The 27,401-nt window shown below is 40.5% G+C and overlaps 3 protein-coding genes across 5 annotated transcripts in view; 1 reads left to right on the top strand and 2 right to left on the bottom strand.

The window, feature by feature from the left end:
- The window catches only part of LRP2BP (LRP2 binding protein), a 32,944-nt gene extending 32,340 nt beyond the window's left edge, over nucleotides 1–604 (bottom strand). Inside the window, exon 1 of one of the 2 annotated variants that reach the window (XM_008000433.3) lies at nucleotides 496–604. The gene's annotated coding sequence lies outside the window, so the exon portion shown is untranslated. The remainder of the gene's footprint in view (nucleotides 1–495) is intronic. The other variant, XM_073017776.1, reaches the window with a different exon arrangement.
- On the top strand, nucleotides 140–3,848 carry ANKRD37 (ankyrin repeat domain 37). 2 transcript variants are annotated; one of them, XM_008000426.3, is made up of 5 exons: nucleotides 140–593; nucleotides 781–933; nucleotides 2,544–2,635; nucleotides 3,177–3,380; nucleotides 3,621–3,848. In XM_008000426.3, coding segments are annotated over exons 1-5 (477 nt in total). In that variant the 5' UTR covers nucleotides 140–566; the 3' UTR covers nucleotides 3,622–3,848. The 2 variants fall into 2 exon arrangements, with proteins under 2 accessions (XP_007998617.1, XP_007998616.1); XM_008000425.3 differs by lacking the exon at nucleotides 3,621–3,848 and having other exon boundaries at nucleotides 3,177–3,384.
- Nucleotides 3,849–3,916: 68 nt separating this feature from the next.
- Nucleotides 3,917–27,323, bottom strand: UFSP2 (UFM1 specific peptidase 2). The gene is made up of 12 exons (XM_008000451.3): nucleotides 27,215–27,323; nucleotides 23,843–23,921; nucleotides 19,937–20,120; nucleotides 19,789–19,855; nucleotides 16,994–17,151; nucleotides 16,436–16,628; nucleotides 14,998–15,144; nucleotides 12,052–12,216; nucleotides 11,750–11,874; nucleotides 9,793–9,869; nucleotides 7,399–7,523; nucleotides 3,917–4,081 (listed from the first exon to the last, which is right to left on the bottom strand). Exons 1-12 carry the CDS (start codon nucleotides 27,215–27,217, stop codon nucleotides 3,995–3,997), a joined length of 1,410 nt encoding a protein of 469 aa, XP_007998642.1. The 5' UTR covers nucleotides 27,218–27,323; the 3' UTR covers nucleotides 3,917–3,994.
- Nucleotides 27,324–27,401: the final 78 nt, after the last annotated feature.

The following is a 27,401-nucleotide window of genomic DNA, read 5'->3' on the forward strand; positions in this document are numbered from 1 at the left end:
CTGTTTCCGGGTTACGTGCGCGCCTGCAGAGCCAAAACCTGCGGCCGAAACTCCCGCTTCTCCGGAAGGATTAAAGGGCGGGCGCGCCACCGGGAGACGTGTCAAACTCAGCGCGCCTCATGGCGGCCGCGGCACCCCTCCCGCCCGGGCTCCCGTCCGTCCCCCGCCGCTGACTTACCCTGCGCACGCGCGCTGAGGCTCCGTGCGGCGGCCGCGGGCCCCGCCCCGAGGTGGGAGGGCCTGGCGCATCCGCAGCTGGCCAATCGGCGGATGGCCTCGCTCGCCCGCCCCCGCCCCATCCTGCCCCCGGCGCCGGGCTCCACGTGCTAGTGTTTGTGTACATGCGGCCTCCCGCGGGGCTGGACCGGGTCCAGGTGGTTGGGGATTAGACTGCTCGGGCGCAACCGGAGCTGGGGCGCGGCTGCCAAGGGCCGGCCCGCAAGTCCCAGCGGTCTTTAAATTCTCCAGTGCTGGGGCCGGCGTGCGCACTCTTACCTGCCGCGCTGCGGCGAGCGTCCCACCGCTCTGCACTTCCAAGGACTCTTGTCATCTGCCTTAGGCGGGAAATGCTGTTGCTGGACTGCAACCCCGAGGTGAGCTTTTGTCCTGCAGGCTCAAGTTTCCAGACGCCTCTTCTCGGGAACGCAGGGACTGACCACTGGGCGCTGCCTGGTCTCGCCTGGTCAGAGCTGGTTGTGAAGGGCGAGGCGATTTCCAGCCCGGAGGGGCGCGGGACTGGACAAAGGTGAGAGAGGTGCTGGATCTGTTCTCTTCCCGCAGGTGGATGGTCTGAAGCATTTGCTGGAGACAGGAGCCTCGGTCAACGCACCCCCGGATCCCTGCGAGCAGTCGCCTGTCCACTTAGCCGCAGGAAGCGGCCTTGCTTGCTTTCTTCTCTGGCAGCTGCAAACGGGCGCTGACCTCAACCAACAGGTAACTAGGTAACTGATTGTTGCTGTGCACAGCCCTCCCCTCCAGCCCAGATCCAAACAAACATTTCTCAGACGCCGAGAGTTGCTTCAGCTCTATAGCAGCCATGTCCAACGGAAATAGAATGCAAGACACAGATGTAATTTAAAATTTTTTTTTCCAGTCTTGATGTGAGGACATGAGAAATTTCAAGTAGCCACATAAATAAACATGGAATTTTAGTATTTGACCCAATTTGTCCAAAATATCATCAGTTCAATATGTAATCAACATAAAGCATTTGCTGATTAGATATTTTACATTTTCTTTTACTCTGTGTCTTCACGATCCGGTGTGACAGCATATCTCCAAGCAGACTAGCCACGTTTCAGATACTCTAGCCTTAAGTGGCTATTGACTCATATTGAACAGCACAGATCTAGTTTATTTCAAAAGAAGTAATTGCTACATTACTAAGTCTCCCGGCAGCAATTCAAGTACTTGTGAGCTATGTCCACAAGCATTCTAATTTCCTAAAGAATTTTCTTACTGTAGTTTTCATCTTCCATTGAATATTGAAACATGGTGAATTTTAAATTGTAAACTTTTCTGGGAGAACTCTGTTTTTATTTTCTTATATTTTAATGTATGTGGATATGGCTACACGTTTTTATTTATTTATTTTGAGACGGAGTTTTGCTCTTGTCACCCAGGCTGGAGTGCAATGGCGCAATCTCGGCTCACTGCAATCTCTGCCTCCTGGGTTCAAGAGCTTCTCCTGCCTCAGCCTCTGTAGTAGCTGGGATTACAGGCACACGCCACCATGCCTGGCTAATTTTTGTATTTTATTAGAGACGGGGTTTCACCATGTTGGCCAGGCTAGTCTTGAACTCCTGACCTTAGGTAATCCGCCTGCCTCCCAAAGTGCTGGGATTACAGGAGTGAGCCACCACGCCCAGCCACACGTTTTTATTAATGAAAACGGTATGAAAAAGCAAACTAACTTATCAAAAATAAGCTTTTACAGCTTACCGAGGGAAAAAAAATGAAACGCTTGAAGTAAAAAATTCAGTCCAAAGGAGGAGATTTTCAGAAGGTTCCATACTGAAATGAATATGCAAGCATAGTACATTCCTATGTTTCAAATTAGCCCAGGGAGTTGGCTATCCCTAATGTAATCACTAAAAGTATCTAGAAGATCTAAATAAAGGAATGAATGATAATCATTTCAGAGCATATGCTAGAATGTTGAAGTTATAATAATAATCCACTAGTTATTTAAATTAATTCTGCATTCCTGAAATCTTGCACTTGTAAACAATTATCAATAATGTTTTTAATTAGAATAGATGTTGATGCACATTTATATGTATCAAAAACACTTTACTTCTTAATCTTAAAGTGACTTAAGACTTCTCATTTCTGAAAACAAACCCAAACCTGAACTGAGAATGAATATTAACAAAATAAACCCACAAAAAGTGTTTGTGTTCTCTGCCAAAAAAAAAAAAAGATTCCATCCAGTACAATGCAATTCTAACTAGCTTCCTTACATAGCTAATATTAGATGTCACTCACCATCTTCCACAAAAAGTATTTTTGGGAGACTCTAAAATGTACTGTCTTACCTTAAGGATGTTTTAGGAGAAGCTCCACTACACAAGGCAGCAAAAGTTGGAAGCCTGGAGTGCCTTAGCCTGCTTGTAGCCAGTGATGCCCAAATTGAGTGAGTATGAAAACAGTGGCTTCACATTTCATGTTTCCTTGGATTAAACTAATCAGACTCCTAAAGCTTAGTTACATGTGCTTTTGAAAATAATGCTTGTCTAATTGATAATTTAGTGTTAATCATTTAAATGTTAACTTAGGTTGTTGGTGCTGTCTAATAATACTCTGTTCGAGTCAGTAAAAAGTCAGATCCTGAGCAATCAGAGGTGCAATTTTGTTCATTATGACTGTATTCTACTTCCGTTTCGGTTTAGGAAAACCCATTCTGTAGTTCTCATTGACTACCTTTGGGTACTCATACACCGTGTTAAACATCAGATAATTCTTACATTCATTCAGAACTGGAATGGCCACTCTATGCTGGATTCTGTTAGTTGCTGAGGATACAATAGTGACCAAAAATGCGATTTCCCCACGCATCCTTTACCTCTTCTGTTCTGCAGTCAACATTTGTATGAGCCCAAAATTCCCTTATAAGATATTTAAAAAAAGACTTAAGTTCAATTTTTCATTTAACTCAATTTTTATCATATTTTCAGTTTATGTAATAAGAACGGACAAACAGCTGAAGATCTCGCTTGGTCATGTGGATTTCCAGACTGTGCCAAGTTTCTTACAACAATTAAATGCATGCAGACAGTAAAACCAAGTGAACACTCTGACAGGAATGATCGTGTTCCTGTGCTCAGACAGAAACGAAGTTTTGGAAGTGTAGGAAATATCAGTGGGAAAAGGAAGTGTTGGTAAGTAACTCAGAGCTGCTGTTTTCCTCCCTCAGTAATTGATCTCATTTGCATAGCATTTATTATTCCATTTAATATTGACACTCTTATTTCTAGTAGTGGTGTTTCATTCTCATTAACATCTTAATATTGGTTATATGAGTCTAGAGACCAAAAATGGGCCTGCATGGTGGAAGTTTGGGGATAAAACTCGTTTTTTTACAAAAAGTTTTTAATGTTAGCATGTTTTTTTAAAAACAGATGTCACATGGGTCATGAAGAAGTCTGAAGAACGCCCTCATTTCATGCAGATCTATAAGCTCCTGCTTTTGGCTTTACCATATGTGTGTCTAAACTCCTTCTGAGGAGGAGGAAAAACTTTCTTCCAAGTGAAGATCCATTTAAGAACACATGTATTTACATGCTTATAACATGCTGGTTGTGTATGCTTTGTCTTTTAAGTTTTATTAAAGGAATGTCTAAAAAATACATTCTCCGTGCAGTATTTACAACCTTTGAAAAAGGTCATAATTTAAACCGTCAAACTAGAACCAGGATTTAAGGTGAAATTAAACTGATTCTTTATTCACAAATTTACAATACCACTCTACTGCAGTCTTTGACTCCAAGATATTTTAAATCATATTTGGTCGCTGAGGAAGACATAAGTTATAGTATGCATCCTTGTTCCAAAAGTCTGGACCCTTCCATCCGCACCAGCCCTGGATAGAGGAGAAGGGAAAGGGAAAGCCTTTTACAAAGTTACAAGATGATGTCATGGAAATCGTGGCATCAGGCTCTGTCAGCAGGACCTTGGAATAAGACTCTAAATGGCTTTATCATTCAAGGATTTGAACTCCTACTAAGCATAGAAAAGTAACTTACCCTTTTTAAGGTAGGTTTTTGAACTTTTAATTCTATATAATTCATCATAAAAATCATTAAAAAAAAAACTTATAATTACTCCAGATACCACACTTTACTGATTCTGAGATGTATAGTTTTACTGCTTGAAACTGACAGCATGTGACAGTTGAACTAGCAGTCTGTTTTTCTGAGTAGTCCATAAAGGGCTGTAAGAGACCATTCAGTGGCATCTTAGGATTGAAGCACTGTAGTGAGAAACCTCAGCTTGCCCCCTGCCTGGCACTCTGTGCCCTTTCATTTTCAAATCCCAGGTGTTAACTCCATTCTGCTTTCTATGTTTCATGTCAGCATCCATCCTTTTTGACCTCAGAGAAAATTACTTTCAAGCAAAATCTCACTTAGAATATGAAAATTTCTCAGATTTCTTCTAGGACCACTGAGTTACTAAAGAAGGAAACTTGAAGGAAAAGCCAATAACTGGTCTGTATTGTATGATTCTCAAATGAAATGCTTTGAGAAATCCTTGCGAAGAGGCTGAGACTCTGAAAATACCACGGAGTGAGTGACAAGCAGTGGTCTGACTCCCTCCCAAATAAGATACACATTGTAAAAAAACAAAAGTAAAAAATCCTCCACCAGTCCTACTCCCCACTCTCCCTAGGTAACCAGCATTCTATTTATCATCTCATTTTTTCAGCAAAAGTTTCTCTTAATGTCCTGTTTTTCTTAACAGACAAATAGAAAAAAGACTCACTCTCTGTTTTAACCTTTTTTTGATCCTTTTACACATGAAGGTCTTATCCAGGTAACCAGATCCAAATTTCTTAAAGGAGAAACGGGTAGAGAGGGTGTCAAAATGGGATTGTATAGGGACATGGTGCTTAGGACATGCTTGTTTCCTGAGAGATGACCAGCCTGGGAACTTCAAACAAGAAGGCACCACAAGAAGACAAAGGTCAGGCAGAGATGGAACTCTCCTCTGGCCTCCTGGGTTTCTGGAGTCGAGTGAATCATTTCCAAGTGGAAGCCTGGAGTGCCTTAGCCTGCTTGTAGCCAGTGATGGCTTCACAGTTTCTTGTGCATACAAATAGCGCAAGGAGGTATCTGCTGTTGAAAAGTTCTATAGAAATATAACTAGCAAAGATGGAGACTGCAATTCTCAGAGAAAGGAACCAGGTACAATCCCTTACTCTAATTGTTCAGAAACCTTATCTAGATAATGCCATGTAGTGCAGAGTCCCTTGAGCCAACCAGAAAAGATACATTTTATGATGAAAATAATTAAGGCTTCTCCCTGCCTTTAAGAAAAAATCTAAATGCCTGGTTCACAAAGACCACCCCCCCACCGCCTTTTTTTTTTTTTTTTTTTTTGAGACGGAGTCTCGCTCTGTTGCCCAGGCTGGAGTGCAGAGGTGCGATCTCGGCTCACTGCAAGCTCTGCCTCTCATGTTCGTGCCATTCTCCTGCCTCAGCCTCCCAAGTAGCTGGGACTACAGGCACCCGCCACCGCGCCCCGCTAATTTTTTGTATTTTTAGTAGAGACGGGGTTTTACCACGTTAGCCAGGATGGTCTCGATCTCCTGACCTCGTGATCCGCCCGCCTCCCAAAGTGCTGGGATTACAGGTGTGAGCCACCGCGCCCGCCAAGACTACCCTTTTTGACTGAGCTTGGTGTGTCCTTCCAGCCTCACCTCCACCTAGCTCTGGACACTGATCTACCTGGAATGTAGCTTTCACTGTTCCTACAGGGTTCCGCTACAGCATCAGCCTCGTAAAAGCACCTGAGATACCATTTTTTTTTCTTGAGAGTCCTTTTTGGACTGTCCTTCTCTGCCCTACACTAAAGGTTTTAGCTCCCTAAAAACCTCGTGTAATACTAGTGCTTAGGACAGTGCCTGGCACTTATTAGGTACTTTAATAAATATCGAACGAACACCTTGCTACAGAACAAGAGCACTGCTACTATATTCAGTAAGATACATGTACCAGTCAGAAACCTTTTAGAGACTTCAAATTCCAAATGCTGTGAAAGAGAAAAGCAAAAGGAAAAACACAACTGTAATAACACATGTCCATCCTGTTAGTGTTTACCCTTCTCATAAACAAAAGACTTCAGTAAACTGACAGTAGAAGACAACTGGACTACACACATTCAAAACTGGTTTTTTTTTTGTTTTTGAGCCAGAGTTTCACCCGTGTTGTCCAGGCTGGAGTGCGATAGCGCCATTTCGGCTCACTGCAACCTCCGCCTCCTCGGTTCAAGTGATTACCCTGCCTCAGCCTCCCACATAGCTGGGATTACAGGCGCCTGCCACCTGCCTGTCTAATTTTTGTATTTTTAGTGGAGACGGAGTTTCACCATGTTGGCCAGGTGGGTCTCAAATTCCTTATCTCAGGTGATCCGCCCACCTCAGCATCCCAAAGTGCTGGGATTACAGGTGTGAGCCACCGCGCCCGGCTTAAAACTCTTTAACATATTAAAACATTTTATCTTTAGTTTACGGTTTAAAAGTATGTATTCTCTGCAATTTCAATGTATTTGGCAAAGAAGATAAATGTTACTTAAAGTTAATTATGTTTTACAATACTTTCTCCTAAAGACCTAGTGCTGAGTTTTCATATGTGAGAATTAGTTGCCTATGAATTAACAACTTTTTACCTCCCTTACCTGCTATTGTAAGTGCGAACAAATACTCTTAGACATGTATCAACTTCAAACCCTTTATAGAGTGAGATTAGGTAATATGTAAATAAATTAAAATTAGTCAGGCCTCCATAATGTCTAGCAAACTGCTTAGCTATCTTTTGGTTACTTCTGAAATTTTAAAAGTTTATATATTCCACTCATCTATTTTAAGACATTGATAAACTTTGATATATTTGTTTATGAAAGCTCTAAAATCTCCAAAGGAATATATTTATGAGTGTGTGTCCTATTATTAATTTTAATAACAGAGAAAGTTTCTATAAATCTGTATTTTGTCTTTTGCAATGTGCGTTGTTCCTGCACGTTCCCTATACAGAGAGGGCTACTGACAACAGCCTCAGAAGGCCTCCTCACAGGGAGGATCTCTGCCCTCAGCTTACTGTCCTTCTGTTACCAGCCAGTTTGTGATCCTTCATTTCTAGGTTCTTTGCCTTGTGTCTCAATTTGTGTTCAATGGATACTTACCTTTTCCAAAATAACTTGCAGGTCTTCAGCACCAGTATAATGTGGATCTAGAATCAGAAACTTTATCTGCCCTGTAATCTCATTCCATGCAACTCCTAGTATTGTGTGGGCCAAAACTCCGCCCCCTATATAAGAAAAAATAGGAAATAAGAATGAAGGCATAAACAAATGTCAAATGCCTATTCAATTTAAAAAGACAGATTACAGCCCTGCGCAGTGGCTCACACCTATAATCCCAGCACCTTGGGAGGCCGAGGTGGGCGGATCACGAGGTCCTAATACAGTGAAACCCTGTCTCTACTAAAAAAATGCAAAAAAAATAGCTGGGCGTGGTGGTAGGTGCCTGTAGTCCCAGCTACTCAGGAGGCTGAGGCAGGAGAATGGTGTGAACCTGGGAGGTAGAGCTTGCAATAAGCTAAGATCATGCTACCGTACTCCAGCCTGGGCGACACAGCAAGACTCAAAAAAAAAAAAAGATACTTTGCCTATTAACTGATCTAAAATAGCATTAAAATGGACTGCTCTAAACTATAAAAGTGTGGGGAAAATAAAGAGAGATCAGACTGTTACTGTGTCTATGTAGAAAGAAGCAGACATAAGAGACTCCATTTTGTTCTATATTTGAGATGCTGTTAATCTGTGACCCTACCCCCAACTTTGTCCTTGCAAGAGACATGTGCTGTGGTGACTCAAGGTTTAAAGGATTTGGCGCTGTGCAGGGTGTGCTTTGTTAAACAAGTGCCTGAAGGCAGTATACTTGTGAAAAGTCATCACCATTCTCTTAATCTCAAGTACCCAGGCACACATACACTGCCAAAGGTCACAGGGACCTCTGCCTAGGAAAGCTAGGTATTGTCCAAGGTTTCTCCCCATGTGATAGTCTGAAATATGGCCTCGGGGGAAGGGAAAGACCTAATCGTCCCCTAGCCTGACACCCGTGAAGGGTCTGTGCTGAGGAGGATTACTACAAGAGGAAAGAAGGCCTCTTGGCAGTTGAGATAGAGAAAAGCATCTGTCTCCTGCCCGTCCTGGGCAATGGAACATCTCGGTGTAAAACCCGATTGTATGTTCTATTTACCTCAGCCTCCTGAGTAGCTAGGACTACAGGCACACACCAGCACGCCCAGCGAATTTTTTATATTTTTTTTAGTAGAGATGGGGTTTCACTGTGTTAGCCAGGATGGTCTTGATCTCTTGACCTCGTGATCCGCCCACCTTGGCCTCCCAAAGTGCTAGGATGACAGGCATAAGCCGACGTGCCCGGCATTTTTTTTTTTTTTTTTTGAGACAGAGTCTTGCTCTGTCACCCAGGCTGGAGTGCAGTGGGCAATCCCGGCTCACTGCAACCTCCACCTCCCAGCTCAAGCGATTCTCCTGTTTCAGCATCCCAAGTAGCTGGGATTACAGGTGCATGCCACTACACCCAGCTAATTTTTGTATTTTTAGTAGAGACAGGGTTTTGCCATATTGGCCAGGCTGTCTCAAACTCTTGGCCTCAAGTGATCCACCTCCCTCAGCCTCCCAAAGTGCTGGGATTACAGGCGTTAGCTACCGGGCCTGGCCTAGCTCATTAAGTTCTTTCTGATATTTTGCTGACATCAGCCTACCTCCATTTCCTTTTTTTTTTTTGAGACAGTTTCTCACTTCTGTCACCAAGGCAGGAGAGCAGTGGATTTCTTGGCTCACTGCAGCCTCCTGGGCTCAAGCAATCCTCCCATCTCAGTCTCCTGAGTAGCTGGCACTACAGGCTCACACTACCATGCCGGCTAATTTGTGTATTTTTTTTTTTTGGTAGAGGTGGGGTCTGGCCATGTTGCCCACGCTGGTCTCAAATTCCTGGATGCAAGCTATCCTCCTGCCTCGGCCTCCCAAGGTGCTAGGATTACAGGTGTGAGCCACTACACCCAGTTTCCACCTCCATTTCTTACACACTAGTCTCAGCTTGCCTTCTGTCATCACAGGACAGGTCTTGTTCTTCACAGAATTAAGCATCTTTAGATCAGCTAATCCAATCTTCTTATTTTACAGATAAAATCCATAGAGGTAAGTAATTTGCAAAATGTCACAAAACCAGCCAAGTTAGCAACAAAGTCATAACTTACGAAGCTCAGCTGAGTGACCATTTCCTCTTTTTAATACTGCTCTCAGCTCTTTAAATGTTTGAACATAGCTACCATTTCTCAGCCTTTGCTGCTTCTGGTTATTATAATCTGTTTTGTAACCCTTAAGCCACCTTGGAAATTTTTTTCAATATCCAGAGATCCATACATATGGTGTAAAAGTTAATTTCAAAATGTTTTAAATGACTGATTTTATGCAACATTAAATATTTATATCAATGATAAGTTTTACATAATACTCACTGTACCAAAAACGATGTCTGAAACAGCTTACCGATCATAACTGGAGTTCCTTCGCTTTGGAAATGATTAGCCAGTTCCCGTCCTTGAGAGGCCATTTCTGAACCCTGGCTAGAAAGAAACCATTTCCTATCAGATGAATTACTTCCAACACCAAGGCCAAATAATGAGCTAGGAGACAATGTTTCCTACATTCTTGTTTTTTCGGGTTGTTATTGAAAAAATATATAGCTGTAAAAAAATTAAGTGTTACGGAACTGAGAGAACAATTAAACAGTGCGATTTAAAGCAACATAAACTCAAAATGCTTCAGGCCGCTAAGTGTGGTAGTTAAGAAGCTAACAGACCTTGATTTTCTGCTTCTTGGAATGCGTAAAGGAGGCCTGGGTTTATTCACATGAAGTTAAAACGTCACCTTGGTGCTCAGGGAGTTCTTATGGATGGACTGATCAGAAGAATGAGTGTTAAGTGCTGGGTTCTTGCCCTCTTGTTGGTGCACTTCTTAGTCTGTATTTCCTCATCTTTAAACTGGGACCCAAAATACCGACCTGTCTACACCACAGGAGAGTCTCAGACTAAAACACGTGTCTGAAATCAACGCGAAAACTGCAACATGTTTTCAAGTGCAACATACTATTTTTAAGGAATCTCAGAATTCTTTTGAGAGGAGAAAGAAAGATGGGCTAATGAAAGGAGGTTTTTTTTTGGGGGGAGGTGCCTGGTGGCGCTAAACCTTAGCTCTTGCTTAATGAGGAATGTATAATGTTTTAACGTACCAAAACTGTAACTTTTAAAAAAAAGTTCTTCACTACTTAAGCCTGTCATTGTCTTTTATTATTACTTTTTTTTGAGATGGAGTCTCGCTCTGTTGCCCGGGCTGGAGTGTAGTGGCGCGATCTCAGCTCACTGCAACCTCCGCCTCTCAGGTTCAAGGGATTCTCCTTCCTCAAAGCCTCCTGAGTAGCTGGGATGACAGACGTGTGCCACCACGCCCAGCTCATTTTGTATTTTTAGTAGAGACAGGGTTTCACCATGTTGGCCAGGCTGGTGTCAAACTGCTGACCTCAGGTGATCCACCCACCTCAGCCTCCCAAAGTGCTGAGATTACAGGCATGAGCCACTGTGCCCAGCCAGTCTGTCATTTTTTACCACTGATTTCCATGACCACTGAGGACTGATACAATGAGGACAATGTTAGTATAATTAACAATAGAAAATGTATTTTATTTGTTGTTTGGGTTTTTTTTCTCTCTGTTTTTTTTTTAGAAAATGTATTTTTTTCTTTTTTTTTTTTGAAAGGGAGTCTCGCTTTGTCACCTGTGCTGGAGTGCAGTGGTACGATCTTGGCTCACTGCAACCTCCACCTCCTGGGTTCAAGCAATTCTCCTGCCTCAGCCTCCTGAGTAAGTGGGATTACAGGCATGTGCCACCACACCCAGCTAATTTTTTTGTTTTTTTAGTAAAGACGGGATTTCACCCTGCTGGCCAGGCTGGTCTCAAACTTCTGACCTCAGGGGATCCACCCACCTCGGCCTCCCAAAGTGCTAGGATTACAGGCGTGAGCCACTGCGCCCAGCTAGAAAATGTATTTTAAAACATAAGCTCATACAATCAGGAGTAAGCTAGTTATGGTCATAGAAAATTATTTATTTATATTTTCTCATTTTAATATTAGAATTATGGTTAAGATATACTGGAAAAGACAAAATGAATACATTATTTGGACTCATGACTGGATTATTAACATTTTAGGAAGAAAAAGAGCAGGAGGTAAACAAAAAGGTCAGTCATAGATCAACATCTGAGTTTTTCCTTTTAAAACTTTTTAAGATTGGCGCATAAAGAAACAATATAATTTTTATGACTACTCAACGTTAATATATTTTTAAGTTTTCTTCTTCTAGGCTAAAATTAGGCCTAAATAATACAAGTATACATTACTCACAAAGTCACTTTGAAATAATTTCTCTAATTTCTTAAAGTGTCCTTACCTGACAAACAGTATTTTTGAAGTTATACCAATCAATTGGTTTAGTGCCAGCTGCACCTCAATAGATCCCATCCATTGCCGTGATCCGACAAACGGTGCTGGTTTGTCACCGGCATCCACTAGAGCCTTTATGGATTTAAAAGTATAAAGAAGTCCATACACAAGACAGCCATTAGGAATACTTTTTTCTTCAAAACAGAAATAAGTCTGCACCATGAGGTAACAAATATTATCAATGGTATATTATATTAAGGGCTAATGAAATGTAGAGTTGATTATAATTTAAAATGATTTGTTCTGTACCTGCTGAATTTCTCTGTGTGTTGGAATGGACCTCTCTGTGTATCCCTGATGTTTGAACCAAGAGCAGATAGTCTGCAGAGATCGATAAGCACAGCCCCAGCCATTGTCATCTATCCGATCCTGCATATAATGATGATAACCATATACGCCCTGGACCACACAAATCTACACAGAGAAGAAACACAGTGAAATATTAACTTAGGATAGAAGTACATGTTCTATATATGCTCCTGAATTATGTTTAATGTCACTGTAGTTCCTTATAAAAATGCCTTCACAGATCTATGGTTTAACATTATACCTTCTTGGCTGTTTATCTGAGGTTCAAAGTCCTTACCACGGGGCCCAGCAGGACCTACCTTCGGGCCTCCTCTCCAATTTCATCCCCTAAACTTTTCCCTATTGCTCCCTCTACTTTCAGTTCCCATAACCAGGGGCAACATGACCTCGGAGCCTCATGGTTCTCTTGGCCTGGAGCTCTCTTTTCCCAAATTAATTGTCCAGCTTGCACTCTTACTTCACTCAGGTCTCCATTCAGATGTCAGAGGTCTTCCCGGACCATGCAGTCTACAGACGGCCCACTCATTCTCTCACTGCCCCACCCCCTGCCTCACCTGTCATCTCTGTCCTCTTTATGTTTTTATTTGTCAAAGTATATCACTACTTGACACATTACTTATCATTAAAAAAATATCTGCCTACCTACACTAGTATGTGAGCTCAATGAGTACATACACCGTGTCTTAGCCATTTTGGGGCCCAAGCTTCTACAACACGCCTGGCACGTGGTTGGCATAAATGTTGTTGAATAAATGCTGAATGAAGGAAGGAAGGAATAAAGGAATGAACGAACAAGTGAAGGGTCCATATCATGGGACACAGGAAGAATGTTTGTGCAAATTTATAAACCTGCTATGATTGCAGCCCAGGTATGTGATTTGATGACCCTAAATTAAGGCTCAAAAAATAAAGATAAATAAACTACTAATATCACATAAATTCTTACTTATAATGCTAAGAATGTATACGTCTTTTTTTTAAAGAACTGGGTTTTTGTTTTTATTTTTTTGAGATTGGGTCTCACTATGTTGCTCAGGTTGGTCTTAAACTTCCGGGCTCAAGTGATCCTCCTGCCTCAGCCTCCTGAGCAGCTGGGATTACAGTTACATACCACCATGCCTGGCTCCAAACTGATATTATTTTTTAAAAATTAGGTGAGAAGAGAGAGGGGCAAAAATGGAAACAACCCTCACCCAACAATTAGAGAATATATATTCTGCCCAAGCACAGATAGAAAAATTTGTAATTTGACCATTGTGGCAGGCTGAAAGGTGGCTCCCAAAAGGAATATATGTCCTAATCCCTGGAACTTGTGAATGCACCCTCTGTGGTAAACAGTAAAAGAAAAAAGAAAAGCAAAGGTATTATAGACATGACTAAGTTAAGGATCTTAAGATGGGCAGGTTATCCTGGATTCCAGTGGGCCCTAAATGCAATCACATATATTCTTAAAAGAGTGGGGCATAGGAGAAGGTAATGTGACCAAGGAGACAGAGATCAGAACGATGGGGCCACAAACCAAAGGATGCTAGCAGCCACCAGATTAAGGAATGGATTCTCCCCCAGAGCCTATGGAGGGAAGGTGGCCCTGCTGACATTGTGATGTCAGCCCAATGACACTACTTTCAGACCTCCAGAACTGAGGCAATACATTTCTGTAGTTTTAAGCCATCAAGTATGTGATTATTTTTTAGGGAACAAATACAAGTTTCAATAAATGCTACGATACAATGGCCAAGTTTTCTTTCTCTTGGAAATCTGAATTGAGAGGTGCAGAGTTAGCCAGGCAGCCGGGAGCAGGAAATGCAGCTGGAATGAGGCATATACTGAGCAGCTGAGGAAGAACAGGAAAAAGTGACACACAAGCTGAAACAGTAAGGACACAGAGGGTATGAGGCTGAGCAGACAGACTAAAAGTTAAGAACAGGCCAGTTAGGATCACAAGCATACACAGAATGCAACAGCAATGCCACCAAGGTATCCACGGAGTCCTTGAGAGAGACTGAGGGGGGACAGCTGCCAGTCACAGGGCTGCTGTTTCTAAGAGACCCGGCTGTACTGGTATTGCTAATCTTGGATGCCTATAAGGTCCTTTCACATTGGTCTCCATGCATCCTTAAAGTAACCCTTCTAACACCCTCTGCCAGTTCACTCTTATTTGAGCTACCTTTAGTGAGGTATATGTTACACAGAATACTTCACTATGGCAACCGGGTATATGTTACACAGAAAATAAGTGTAGACTTATCCTACAGTGACGGCTCACACCTGTAATCCCAGCACTTTGGAAGGCCTACATGGCGAATCACTTGAGGTCAGGAGTTCAAGACCAGCCTGGCCAACATGGTGAAATCCTGTCTCTACTAAAAATACAAAAATTAGCCAGGTGTGGTAGCAGGTGCCTGTAACCCCAGCTACTCAGGAGGCTGAGGCAGGAGAATTGCTTGAACCCGAGAGGTGGAGGCTGCAGTGAGCTGAGATCACACCATTGCACTACAACCTGAGTGACAGAGTAAGACTCCATCTCAAAAAAAAAAAAAAAACAAAAAAAACCAAAAAAAAACCACACGTATCCTACAGTATGGTTTGGGTAGACTATGCCCTTAATTAGCATGATTTCTCAGGTATCCAGAATGAAAAAATGGGACAAGCCTTTAAAGAAATAAGAGAATTTTGGTAAGATAAATGTGGTATATACTACCTATTACTAACTTTTCTAGACCATTTTTAATTACTGCTATCTTAAGCAATGCCTGTTAACAGAGATGGGTGATAAATCATGTTTTAGGAATGAATATATCATGAATCAAGTCTTCTACCAGGTACCAACAAAAAACCACCAATAACATTACTGATCAAGTGACTCCCATAATTAGTTAAACTCACCATACCAGTCTCCATGTTAGGTGGATTAAGATAAGTATGTGGATTTCTAATGTAACCATCTTTGTATGGTTCATCTGGAAAGTGATAAGCATTAGACCTTTTGAAATAGGGTCTGTCATGAGGCAGATTGAAGAGATCATGTAACTCCTAAAATAAGTCAGAATCAATGGAAAAAGAAAAAATGTTGGTGATTTAGATTCCTAGTCAATAAATAAACTAAAGATGTTATAAAACACAGAAAATTATATATGGGTTATAAAAGTTTCCAAACACTTATGGTTTAATTCACTAACATCAAAGATAGTGAAAACTGAACTAAAACCAAGATTTATTTTCGTTTACGTCTGTATCTGGGTAGAAACTGGAAGGGAACAGAGAAAAATGAATATAAATTGTTAGAGTAAGAGAACTGAGATAATTTTTAAATAACTATTATAACATAGTCTGTTAAAATACATCCAGGCTAAAGACTGGCTTTGAAATGGCCTTGTAAATGAGTAAATTATAATTAACAATAATTATATCAAAGTATTTTGAAAAATCATGTCTAGAGTGCTTTACAAATATTTTATATTTTAAGTGGTAGTGATTAAGCTACAGAGTAGAAGTTAGTGGTCTAAAACCAACCAATATGGCAGGAAAATAAATATACATACATGTTTAAAATGTGATATTTTCCCAACTGTATAAAAACGTGTAATAGCTATTTTAAAATTTTGACATGTTCTTTATCATATCTTGTGCTCTAGTGGTTTGAAAAGATCAGCTCCCGTAGCTGCTGCTTCTACAAACCAAGTCACCGCCACATACAGAGGGTCAGGGTATCACGTCTCTCCCTCAGGACAGAAATTAGGAAGATGCTCCGTGGTCTAATTTGATGAGTTCTAAGCAAGTCCACATACCAAAAAGATGTATTCCACAACCAGCCATTTTGCCAGTAAACCTCATTACTCTGAATGCTGGTAATGTTTTCTCCCAAATTCCTCTAATAAAGCCCAAATAACCTTACTGGTGGAGTATTACCATAAACCCTATTCAGAATTAGCATAAGTTATCATTTTCCTTCCCTGTCATCTTGTTTCTTTCACAAACCTGGAAGTTACAGAAATTTGTTTACACCAGCTACTTTAGGCAGGTAAGCACCTTTTCATTTCTACGTTTCATTAGGGAAAAATATTAAAATTTCACAGAATATATGAACCACACTGAGCATTTAAAATTAAAATGTTACATACAGGTTCAACATAAGATTTTTTCACTAATACTACTTAAAGTTTCATGAGAACAGAAATTAAATAATGTGTAAAATGAACAGTCTAACTTCTACACTTTTAAGTTAAATCACAAAATCCCTTCCATTTAGTGGAAATATATAATTAAATACAAAATGAATGATAGTCATTATTGTTTTTTCTAAGAATAAATGAACTGGTTTTACCTTCCTATAGGCCTGCAGCTGGCCATCTGGTATTCCTGAAGGATAGGAAATTGTTACAAGATTTTTTTTCCCTGGTAATAAAAAGTGCAGTGGTTCAGGGACCACAATAGACGTTCCTTTCATATATTTCAAAATACATTTTTCCATGTCAGTCAGTTGATTATGAATTGCGTCAACTAGGAGTTTACGAACTCTGTGGGGGGAAACATATAAGTGTATTAACAAAAGTTATAGTGGCTACAATAAAGAAAAGTACAGAGCTAATATATTCTTAATATAGTAAAAAACTTGATTGGACCAGGTTTGCTAAAGGAAGTCTGAATTATGCATTATAAAAGAAACTGTATATTTGCTCTTGTGGATAAAGGGAAATCCTCCAGGTTTTAGCATGCTACCCCCCCTACTTCCTCCAAATAACCATTTAACTAATAGATGGCTCTTAGGTTAATAATAAACAAGGAGAAAATCACACCTTAGGTATGCCTACAGGATACAGAAACATGGGTTTGGGGAAGAGCCCTGATTTAAATGTGGCAGTGGTACTACAAAAATACTTACTTTCCCCATGTTTCTTCTGGAGCCACAGATATAACTGCATCGACAGGCAAAGTCATATTAACATAATGGTGTCCTCCGCTTTCCCTTTCAATGATGGGCGTTACAGCTGCCAGGGAGGTTGACATTTCCAGCATAAGATCTATATTTACTATTTGATGCTATACAGATAAACAGGAATAGTCAACTTGTAGTACATTAAACACTAAATATAAAGAGTAAGTAAAAAGACTTTTCAAAAATGTATTTTTTATTAAGAAAAAAATTTAAGACTAGTGAAGTACAGTAGTGAAAAGGGGGGAAAGAGTAGAGAACAAGGAGTTCAATCTGTAACTGGCTGTGAATGGTCAATTGAGATAACTCACTACCCCCAGACCAGCCGGTAAAAGGACTTTTAAAGGGTAGTATATAAAGCGGTACTACAGTAAAAAGATTAAAAGCACAAATATTATTTTAAAAAGAAATTACTTTTTGCTTCAAAATAATGTGGGGAGAGGGATTAAGAAGTAAAGATGAAATCAGACTGGCCATGTGTTGATAAACATTAAAACCATGCATAGGTTCACTGGGGTTCATTACATGATTCTCTCCACTTTTATATTGACTTAAAATTTTTAAAAAATCAAATGAACATAAAATAACCACACACCAAAGGAACTTTCAAACATGTAACTATATACCCCTGGTCTAATACATAAATAACTATAAACAAATACTGAATTCTACTTTGTAGGTTTGATTTTTACAGGGGTATGGAACAATTCTGAAATTTACACTAAACAAATTTTGCAAAATATTGAGGATCCTGGGAGACAGACTTCTCACTGGGAAAAGGTCAAGCACTCTAGGGTTGAAGTGGAACTGGAGGTATCAATGTGATTTACATAGATAAAAATGAATGTATTGTGTGTGAGTGTGTGTGTGTGTGTGCGCGCGGGGACAGTATAAATGTCTAAAAGTTTGTGCCCATGGAAAAATGACTCATTCCCCAGCTAGAACAGGGAAAACACATGTTGCACCTGGAAAAAAGTAGGAAGTACCCAAAATTACAATGTTAGAAAAGCACTGGAGCCAGCTTGAAGAAGCTTCTATTGGCCAAATCTTGGAAAATGTGAGCATCAAAATAACTAATGATAGTACCAGATTATAAACTACTGCATAAAATAAGAATCCATGGCAGATAATACAGAAGGAAACGATAGATTTAGAAAAATCACCACTTTGTAATCACCAGGTTAATATTGGATTCTGGCAGAAATTATCAATGGATGCTAAAAGTGGTGGGTAAAACTCTGATGAGGACTAAAGTAAGATGCATATGTAGTATCAAAGTTTCTTCCCACAAGATACTAATGATAAGGGAAAAAACAGTACCTTTACCATGGAGAAAACTGGTGGATGCCATCTTAGGTAAGTGAAGTTAACCTCACCAATAATAGGAACAGACTGATAACTGTTTCTCTTTCATATGATGTGCTGAGGTCACAACATCGCTTCTGTGGTATCCCTGCCAATAATGCATGACCTAACTCTAATAGCAAGGAAGCATAAAACAAATCCAAAAGGAGGAACAGTCTTAAAAAGAACTCACCTGTACCCCTCAAAATGTCAAGCTCCAATTACTGGTAATTTTCAAATCATTGTATCCAGCCCATAATTATTTTGTGCATTCCACATCTGTAAATCTAACAGCTCATCTGTACATCTTACTGAGGTCTTAAACATGGCCCAAACCAACCTCATGTCCTCCTCACCTTCCGTCTTTACCCACGCAAGAAACTGATCTTGCCAGTTAGTTTCCAAGCAGAATCCACTGTATCCCTAAATATCTCTTGTATCCAATCCCTCTTCTGTATTTCCATAGCTAGTGGTTTAGTTAGGCCTCTTCTAAAGAGGCCTGTGCCCACCTCTCCAGCCTTACGTCCACCCATTCTCCCTCTCCTAGCCTGGAAACACTGTAGTCATATTAACTTTGTACAACTTCGGGCCTTGAAGAAGCATCTCCATTTTTTATCTTCAACATCTGTTAAAGTTTGTGGCACATGGCAAGTACTCAGTAATATTGGTTCAAAAATCAACAGAACCAGCCAGGCACGGTGGCTCATGCCTGTAATCCCAGCACTTTGGGAGCCCGAGGCAGGTGGATCACCTGAGGTCAGGAGTTTGAGACCAGCCTGGCCAACATGGTGAAATCCTGTCTCTACTAAAAATACAAAAATTAGCCGGGCGTGGTGGTAGCGGGCACCTATAGTCCCAGATACTCAGAAGGCTGAGGCAGGAGAATCGCTTGAACCCAGGAGGCGGAGGTTGCAGTGAGCCGAGATTGTGCCATGGGACTCCCGCCTGGGCAACAAGAGTGAAACTCCATCTCAAAACACACACACACACACACACACACACACACACACACACACACAAAAGCAATAGAACCAAGAACAGTGTGAAGAAAAATAAATCATTTACTATTTATTTTATGTGGCACAGTGTGTCGCTCTGTCATGATTCAGAATGCCTCGATTTAATTTAAATAATTTATAAATGTATTCAGGCTGTTTTATTTTCGTGGGAGCAGAGAAAGCATTACAATAACAACCCTTTTGAGATTATGTATTATAATGAGACAAAAGCTGAGATACGTAAGAGAAATATAACTTTTGGCAAGTCATTTAATCTTTTTGGACATCAATATTCTGACCTATGATAAGAGGATTAGATTAAATTATTTCTAAGGTTGCACTCAGTTCCAAATTCAAAGATTTAACAGTTTTATCAGTAGAGAAGACAGATGGTTTGCTTACCATGTCTGATAGCTTTTTGTCCTTCTTTCTCATGAATTTTCGTTTTATATCTTCTTCTGGCTCAAATCTAAATTTTTAATACACAAAGACATTTATAATATGAAATGATGTTTTGAAAACATTTCTAGAAATCTTCAAACGTACTCACTGGATAAAGCGCAGTATGTTCTTACAAGCAGAAGCATCGGTCAGTTCTCCAGGAATGGTGTTTACGTCACTGCTAGGCCATATATACACTGAACTGTGGCAAATTCTGAACACAAGGGCGTTTGAAGAAAGCTTGGTTGACAGGTCACTCAACACATGTTTCAGTGCCTTCTTGAGAAAAATTTCTAAATTAAAAGAATATAAATAAAAGTTAAGAAAAACAAAATTTTCAACATGAATGGTTCCAAACATACACAAAAGTAGAGCATAGTAAAACTCTCAATACCCATTCCCCATATTCAATAATTATTTTAAAACTTTTTGCCTATCTTTTTAAAAAATTGAGACAAAATTCACAGACCATAAAATTCATTCTTTTAAAGCAATTTAGGACTTTTAGTATATTCATAAGGTTTTATAATCATCACTAATTCTAGAACATTTTCATCACTCCAAAAAGAAACCCTGTACCTACCAGCAGTCATTTCTCATTCCCCCAACTTTTCTCAAATTGAAAATTTTCTGATTTACCTCCTATGTCTTTTTTTTTTCTTTTCTTTTCTTTTTTTTTTTGAGATGGAGTGTCGCTCTGTCACCCGGGCTGGAGTGCAGTGGCACGAACTAGGCTCACTGCAAGTTCCACCTCCCAGGTTCACGCCTTTCTCCTGTCTCAGCCTCCCAAGTAGCTGGGTCTACAGGTGCCTGCCCTCACACCTGGCTAATTTTTGTATTTTTAGTAGAGACGGGGTTTCATCGTGTTAGCCAGGATGGTCTCGATCCCCTGACCTTGTGATCCACCTGCCCCGGCCTCCCAAAGTGCTGGGATTACAGGCGTCAGCCACCGCGCCCAGCCCTCCTACATCTTTTCTAATTTGCACATGGTACTCCATGGGCTGGTAAAGATGCTGGAACACAATATCTAAGTTTAAATCCCATTCAATCCACTTACTAACTATATGATCTTAGTTTTTACCTCTCAGCTTCCTTTGCAAAATGAAAAGAATTTCAGCGTACTACCCATGGGAATTATTAACCTACTTTTTTCTTTATGGATTTGCCTATTCTGGACATTTCACATAAGTGGAATCATACACTATGTGACTTTTTGCGTCTGGCTTCTTTCACTCGGCATAATGTTTCATCTGTATTGTAGCATGAATCAGTATTTCATTCCTTTTTATGGCAGGATAATATTCCATTGTGTGGATACACCAATTTTGTTATTCATTCATAAATTGATGTACATTTGTTTCCACTATTTGACTGTCATGTATATGCTGCCATGAACATTTGTGCGTAAGTTCAGTTTCTGTGTGGATGTGTTTTCAGTTCTCTTGGGTGATCACCCAGAGTAGAATTTCTGAGTCACACGGCAACTCTCTGTTTAACCCTTTCAGGAATGGCCAAGCTGTTTTCAGCAGCCGCACCATTTTATATTCCCATCAGTAATGTGTAAGATTCCAGTTACTATTAAAATAATGTACTACTTATAGCAATAAAACTATTGAGTGAAATTTAAATGTCTTAGTTTTTTTTCTCCTTGGACTATATCCCACTACGCCTATATAATCGAAGTTCTGTGTTCTCAAGTCACAGTTGGTTTTTCTTCCTCTGTATGGTTATGTCACCAACATGATATTTGCTTTAGTTTGTTTTTGTTTTCAAGGATTTTGTTTCAATGGACTTTTTAAAAAATATGTTTGAATATTCAAAAAATTCAAGTATTTTAATAATTTTGAATACTCGACATACTCAATTTGGAAACATTTTTATGTTTCCAAAGTCAAAACAATATAAGAAGATATAGTCAAAGGGGACAATCTTTAAATACTCGCCTTAGTGTTACATTCCTAAATCCTAAGCCTATTTAACCTCGTAGTTAAATATTTATTCAATGACCTGATTCTGCTCAAAAAGTATTTAAAAAATAAATAAGTAAATAATGTCCACACTGGTATCTTGATAAATAAATACTTTGGGGCTATCGTACAGAAGAGATTATTCATAACAAATCAGATATTAAAATATCTTGATATGTTTCAGAAAGCAGAATTTAAAGATTTTCAGTTGCACTACAAAAGACAAACGTAATTTTAAATTAGCTTCTGTTTATCCCTAAAGGACTATTTGGTAAAGTTACCTAAAAAAAATTGTGAAGCCTTTAAAGTTAAGCATGTCCATTCTCTATATTTTCTCATTAATGAGAGTCCCTTTGTTGAGTGTTGACAGAGTTCGATTAAGGAGGAGAAATACAATAAGTCAGAAGACAAGTTCAAATATATTAATTACTAGGTAGAAAGTATCTGTAGTCCTTGTTTACATTTGATTATGGGATTATAGACTGATTAATGGATTAATTCTACTTTGGAATAAGATTATGGTAAAGTATGTTTTCAGTTTATATCAAGTTGTGAAACGTAAGGTTTTCTCCATAAAGTAACATTTTAGGAAAAAACTACACTCTACTAACAACATAGGCCTGAAAATGAGGGATTTAGTCCTTATAAAATGGTTCTCATATTAACGGCACATTCGAATTACTTAGAAAGCTTACTGATGCCTGGGTCTCTGTCCCAGAAATGTAGTTTAATGTAGTCTGGCGGTAGGGATGCAAATGTGGACCAAAACTGAGAACAATATATTGGTTGAAGGGATGGGTGGAAAAGAATATTCTGCACCCTCTCCCTCCCTTCCACGGGGCTAGGAAAGGATGGCCAGCTGCAGTCTCCTTCAAGGATTGCTGGTATCTGATCAGTTTAGGTGTCTGTCCCCTCCAAATTTCATGTTGAAATGGGATCCCCAGTGTTGGAAGTGGGGCCTGGTGGCAGGCGTTTGAATCGTGGTCCCTCACGAATGGCTTGGTGCCATCCTCACAGTAGTAAGAGTGAGTTCTCACTCTTATCAGTTCACAAAAGAGCTGGTTCTTTAAAACAGCCTGGCACCTCCTCCCCTCTCTTTTGCTCCTTCTTTTGCCATGTGATACACTGCCCCCTCATTTGCCTTCTACCATGATTGAAAGTTTCCTGAGCCTCACCAGAAGTAGATACTGGCACTATGCTTTTTGTACAGTCTGCAGAACTGTGAGCCAAATAAACCTCTTTATAAATTACCCAGTCGCAAGCATTCCTTTAGAGCAATGCAAAACAGACTAATACAGTACTTTTCATTCCTTATCTTTCTGAACTGCTCTGTGGCTTCTGGCACCACCAATTGTACTTTTCATGAGTGATTTCATTTATTATGACGGTGTTAACTATCATCCTTCAGAGACATGACATTCTCTAGCTCCAACTCCGACCACACTCTTCTAAATTTCTGACTCAGCCAAATGCCTGTTGGGAATCTGTACTCGACCTCCCACTGGCATCAAATGAAACAAAATCTCAAACACAGCTCATCCCATTCCTCCTCATGTTCTTTATCTCAGTTTGTGACTGTGTTCAAGTCAGCAACAGGAAGACATCCTAGAATTTGCTTCATATAAACCCTGTTGATTTTTCTGCCATAGAATTCTTGTACTCATCCTCATATAATGTAGCATTTAAGAGAGTAGGTTCTGGAGACTCAGGATTATATATACAATTGCAAGTCTGTAATGTACAATTCTTGATGCACATTTACAATATGCTCATTGTGGATATTTACATTTATTGTGACAATTAATGAAGAGGGGAGTAAAGTTTCTTAAGAAAAGGAACATCTTTTTCTAATCTGCACAGAGGTGCGCCATGGGCCGGTGAGTGTGCTGGAACACAGTGTCTAAGTGTAAGTCCCATTTAATGTACTTACTAACAATATAATCTTAGTTCATCCTATCTCTCACTCAGTTTCATTTGCAAAATGGAGATAATATCAGTAAATTTCACTATCAATTTTCTAATAAGAAAGAATTTTTCAGAAGACCTACCATTAGGAGTAGCTAGCTGAAAAGCTAAATCAAGGCCTCCTCTTATTCTGAAGAGTATATCCATGCTTTCTGAAATCACCTAGAACAAACAGAGATAAAGACAAACTCCCTTGTAAAACAAAACAAACTCACTTTCATATAAATTAGAATCGAATTGAGTTTAGTGTTAAGACATTAATTAATCTTGATTCCTCAAATTATTTCATGAGTTAATTCACAGAAAAAACGAAAACAAAAGCAACTTCAAAATTTTAAATCAGGGGTTCTCAACCTTTGTTCTGTACTGAAATCACCCGGGGAGCTTGAAATACTGATACCTGGGCTGTACTCCCAGAGATTCTGATTAATTCGTCTAAGGGGTAGGCCGAGGCACAGGGAATTTTTTTTTTTTTTTTTTTTTTGAGACAGGGTCTCACTCTGTCACCCAGGCTGGAGTGCAGTGGCGCAATCTCAGCTCACTGCAACCTCCGCCACCTGGGTTTAAGAGATTCTCCTGCCTCAGCCTCCCATATAGCTGAGATTACAGGCATGCACCACCACGCCTGGCTAATTTTGTATTTTTAGTAAAGACGGGATCTCAGAATATTGGCCAGGTTGGTCTTGAACTCCTGGTCTCAAGTGATCCACCCGTCTCGGCCTCCCAAAGTGCTAGGATTGCAGGCGTGAGCCACCGCGCCCAGCTGGCACAGGGATATTTGAAAGTACCCTATGCCCCAATGCCAGTGATTCTAATGTGAACAGTTGAGAACTACTGCTTTAAGACAATCTTTCTAAATTATAATCTTGACAGATTTAACAATGACAATAAAACATTAACGGTAAAGAACTAGTTTAAGAATGTGACAAGGCACTGAACCTAATGTAAGAATACCAGGGAGTCAAGACAATGAGAGGAAACTAATACTGAGGGTGGGATATCAACTGGTGGAATTCTTCAGAGAATATGGCAGGAAGAATCAAAGGTTTACATTCATAGGCTCGATCTAGTGATACGCATTTAGAATCTTAGACTTAGTCTAAGAAAAATCTGAAAACCACACAAAGATTCAGGTATACGGATATTAACTGCCAACAACAGGAGATTGGTTTTAAAAAAATGAATATCATATAGCCATAAGAAAACCATGTTTTTGCTGAAAATTAAAAGGCACAGGACGCTTACAACTTATAAAGGGAAAAGAGCACTTGCAAAATGGAACAGATCAGTTCTTAACTTGGATCCATATGCTGAGTTTCAGTTGGTTGATGATATATAACAAATGACATGTATCATTGTGTGTGTACATATATACACACAGATACACATATTCATACATATATACACACACACACGACAGAAAGAGACAGGAAGGGAGCAAAGAGAGGGGAAGATTTCTTTTGGGAAGAGGTTTCAAAATTTCATCAGATTCTCAAAACATCTCTCAAACAGACTGAAGAACCACAGTACACACTAAGACCCCTATTTTGAAATAAATGAATAAGTACTAACATTTACTAAGCTCTTCAAATGTAAAAGACAGGCAGGGTGCAGTGGCTCACGCCTGTAATCCCAACACTTTAGGAGGCGGAGACAGGAGGATCACTTTGAGCCCAGGAGTTACAGACCAGACTGGGCAACACAGGAAGATCCCTATCTCTTTAAAAAAAAAAAAAAAAAAAATTTAGCTGAGTGTGGTGGCCTGCACCTGTAGTTCCAGCTACTCTGGAGGTTGAGGTGGGAGGATTGCTTGGGCCTGGGAGGTCAATGCTGCAGTGAGCCATGATCACACCACTGCACTCCAGCCTGAGCAACAGAGCAAGATCTTGTCTCTAAAAAATAAAACAAAATAAAACAAAAACATGTAAAAGGCACTATGCTAAACATACATACTTACTCCAATCCTCAGAACAGTATTAAATAGGTACCAATACAATTTTTCTCATTTTACAAATCCTTTGTCACATTTCTATAAGCGTCACTGTTTTTATTTATTCTAAAATTGTAATCTGCTGAAAGATCATATACCGTTTGTCCCAATTCTACTTCTGGGAATTTATTCTAAGGAAACAATCAAGGAAGTTCGGGACAAATTTAGCTTCAATGTTGTCCATTTATTCTACTGTTGTTCATCACAGAAAAATAAATGGAAACCACTTAAATAGCTATTAATAAGAAGTCGGTTAAATAAAGAATACTACCATACAAACTAGTATGTACCCATTTAAATAAAAAATATTTAAAGATACTGAAGATAAAAGTTAGACAGGAAAGAGCACATTTTAACTCCGCCACTGACTGTGTAATTTTACACAATTTAACTCGTCACTTAAGTCTGTTTCTCTTCTGTAAAACTGAAAAACTACACTACCTCCCAGGGTTGTTATGAAGATTCCGTAAGACATCCTTCATAAAAGCACTAGTCTTCCTAGACTTCCGACTTAGCTGAGATACTCTCTGAAGAAATAATACTGAAGCTGAGATCTGAAGGGTGAGTGAAGCTGTAACGGCCCATTCCAGGCAGGGGCATCGACGAGTGAAGATCTGGTTAAAAGACCACGTAGGTGAATACCCCAGATGGTTACATCTCAAGGCCAAGGATGGTAAGAGTGGACACAGTGACAACAGACAGACATTTAGGAGGAGAATCTGCAGGACTTCATCACTGATCGCACGTCCGGGAGCTGAGAAGAGGGAGATGTCAAGGATGATTTCCAGGTTTTGGGCAGGCACAACAGGATGTATGGTGGTGCCATTTACAGAGTTGGGGGTTCCTGGAGGAAGAGTAGGTGTGGGGTGTGGAGAGGTGGAAACGCTCAGTTTGGAACTTGCTGAGTTTGAAATACATATGAGCTATCCACGTGGAGCCACGGTTAGCAGATTTGTGGGTGTGGAGCTCAGAAGAAAGGTCTAACTTAGAGAGAAAATTTTAGGAGACCGCATAGGGTGTAAAGCATCCCCGAAGAGCACCAACATTTAGGATAAGGATTGGAGAACCTTGCTGAGCCATGAGACAGGAGGGAAACCAGGGCAGGGAAACACCACGGGAACTAGGGAAATATAGAAGAAAGTTGCGCCTGTCTTTCCCAGGTGAAGCCCTTCTTGCAAGGCTTCAAAAACGCCGAAAAGTCTCTCAAAATGCTTTCACACAGAGGAGGAGCAAGGGGTGCGTGTCCAAAGTGGCCGAGGCGGGGTGCACACTTGTGTGGGGCACTTTCCCTCCGGCCCAGCGCGGAGACAGGCGAACCGCAGGGCCGCCCAGCCCACGGAGCTCGCAGCTGCCATCTTGGGCCCCGGCAGGACCAGCTCCTTTCAGGCGCCGTGGAGCCCTGCTCGTGGCGGCTGCCAGAGTCCGGGGAAAAACACAGGGGTCGGTGACTAGCAGAGAAACTCACCATGTCCGCGACCTGGCGGTGACAGGGCCGGGGACGCCTGCCCAAAAGCTCCGGTGGACGGCCCTGAAGTGGCGTCACCGCACGGTCGAGGGGCGGGGCCCGGGCCGACCAACTACAACTCCCGATATGCTCGGCGGCATTACGTCACGGAGCGTACCACACTACAGTCTCTCGCCGACGGCGAGGC

Source organism: Chlorocebus sabaeus, chromosome 7, assembly GCF_047675955.1.
Source record: "Chlorocebus sabaeus isolate Y175 chromosome 7, mChlSab1.0.hap1, whole genome shotgun sequence".
Lineage (NCBI taxonomy): Eukaryota > Metazoa > Chordata > Mammalia > Primates > Cercopithecidae > Chlorocebus > Chlorocebus sabaeus.

What these genes read in the sequence shown, in the direction of transcription:
- ANKRD37 (XM_008000425.3), top strand. Translation starts at nt 567, where the DNA reads ATGCTGTTGCTGGACTGCAACCCCGAG. An exon ending in TGCTGGACTGCAACCCCGAG is followed by an intron (nt 594 to 780) that starts GTGAGCTTTTGT and finishes CTCTTCCCGCAG; the next exon opens with GTGGATGGTCTGAAGCATTT. An exon ending in GCGCTGACCTCAACCAACAG is followed by an intron (nt 934 to 2,543) that starts GTAACTAGGTAA and finishes TCTTACCTTAAG; the next exon opens with GATGTTTTAGGAGAAGCTCC.
- UFSP2 (XM_008000451.3), bottom strand. An exon ending in ACAAAAAGCTATCAGACATG is followed by an intron (nt 17,152 to 19,788) that starts GTAAGCAAACCA and finishes TTATCTGTATAG; the next exon opens with CATCAAATAGTAAATATAGA. An exon ending in TGCAAGTTATTTTGGAAAAG is followed by an intron (nt 4,082 to 7,398) that starts GTAAGTATCCAT and finishes TCCTCTATCCAG; the next exon opens with GGCTGGTGCGGATGGAAGGG.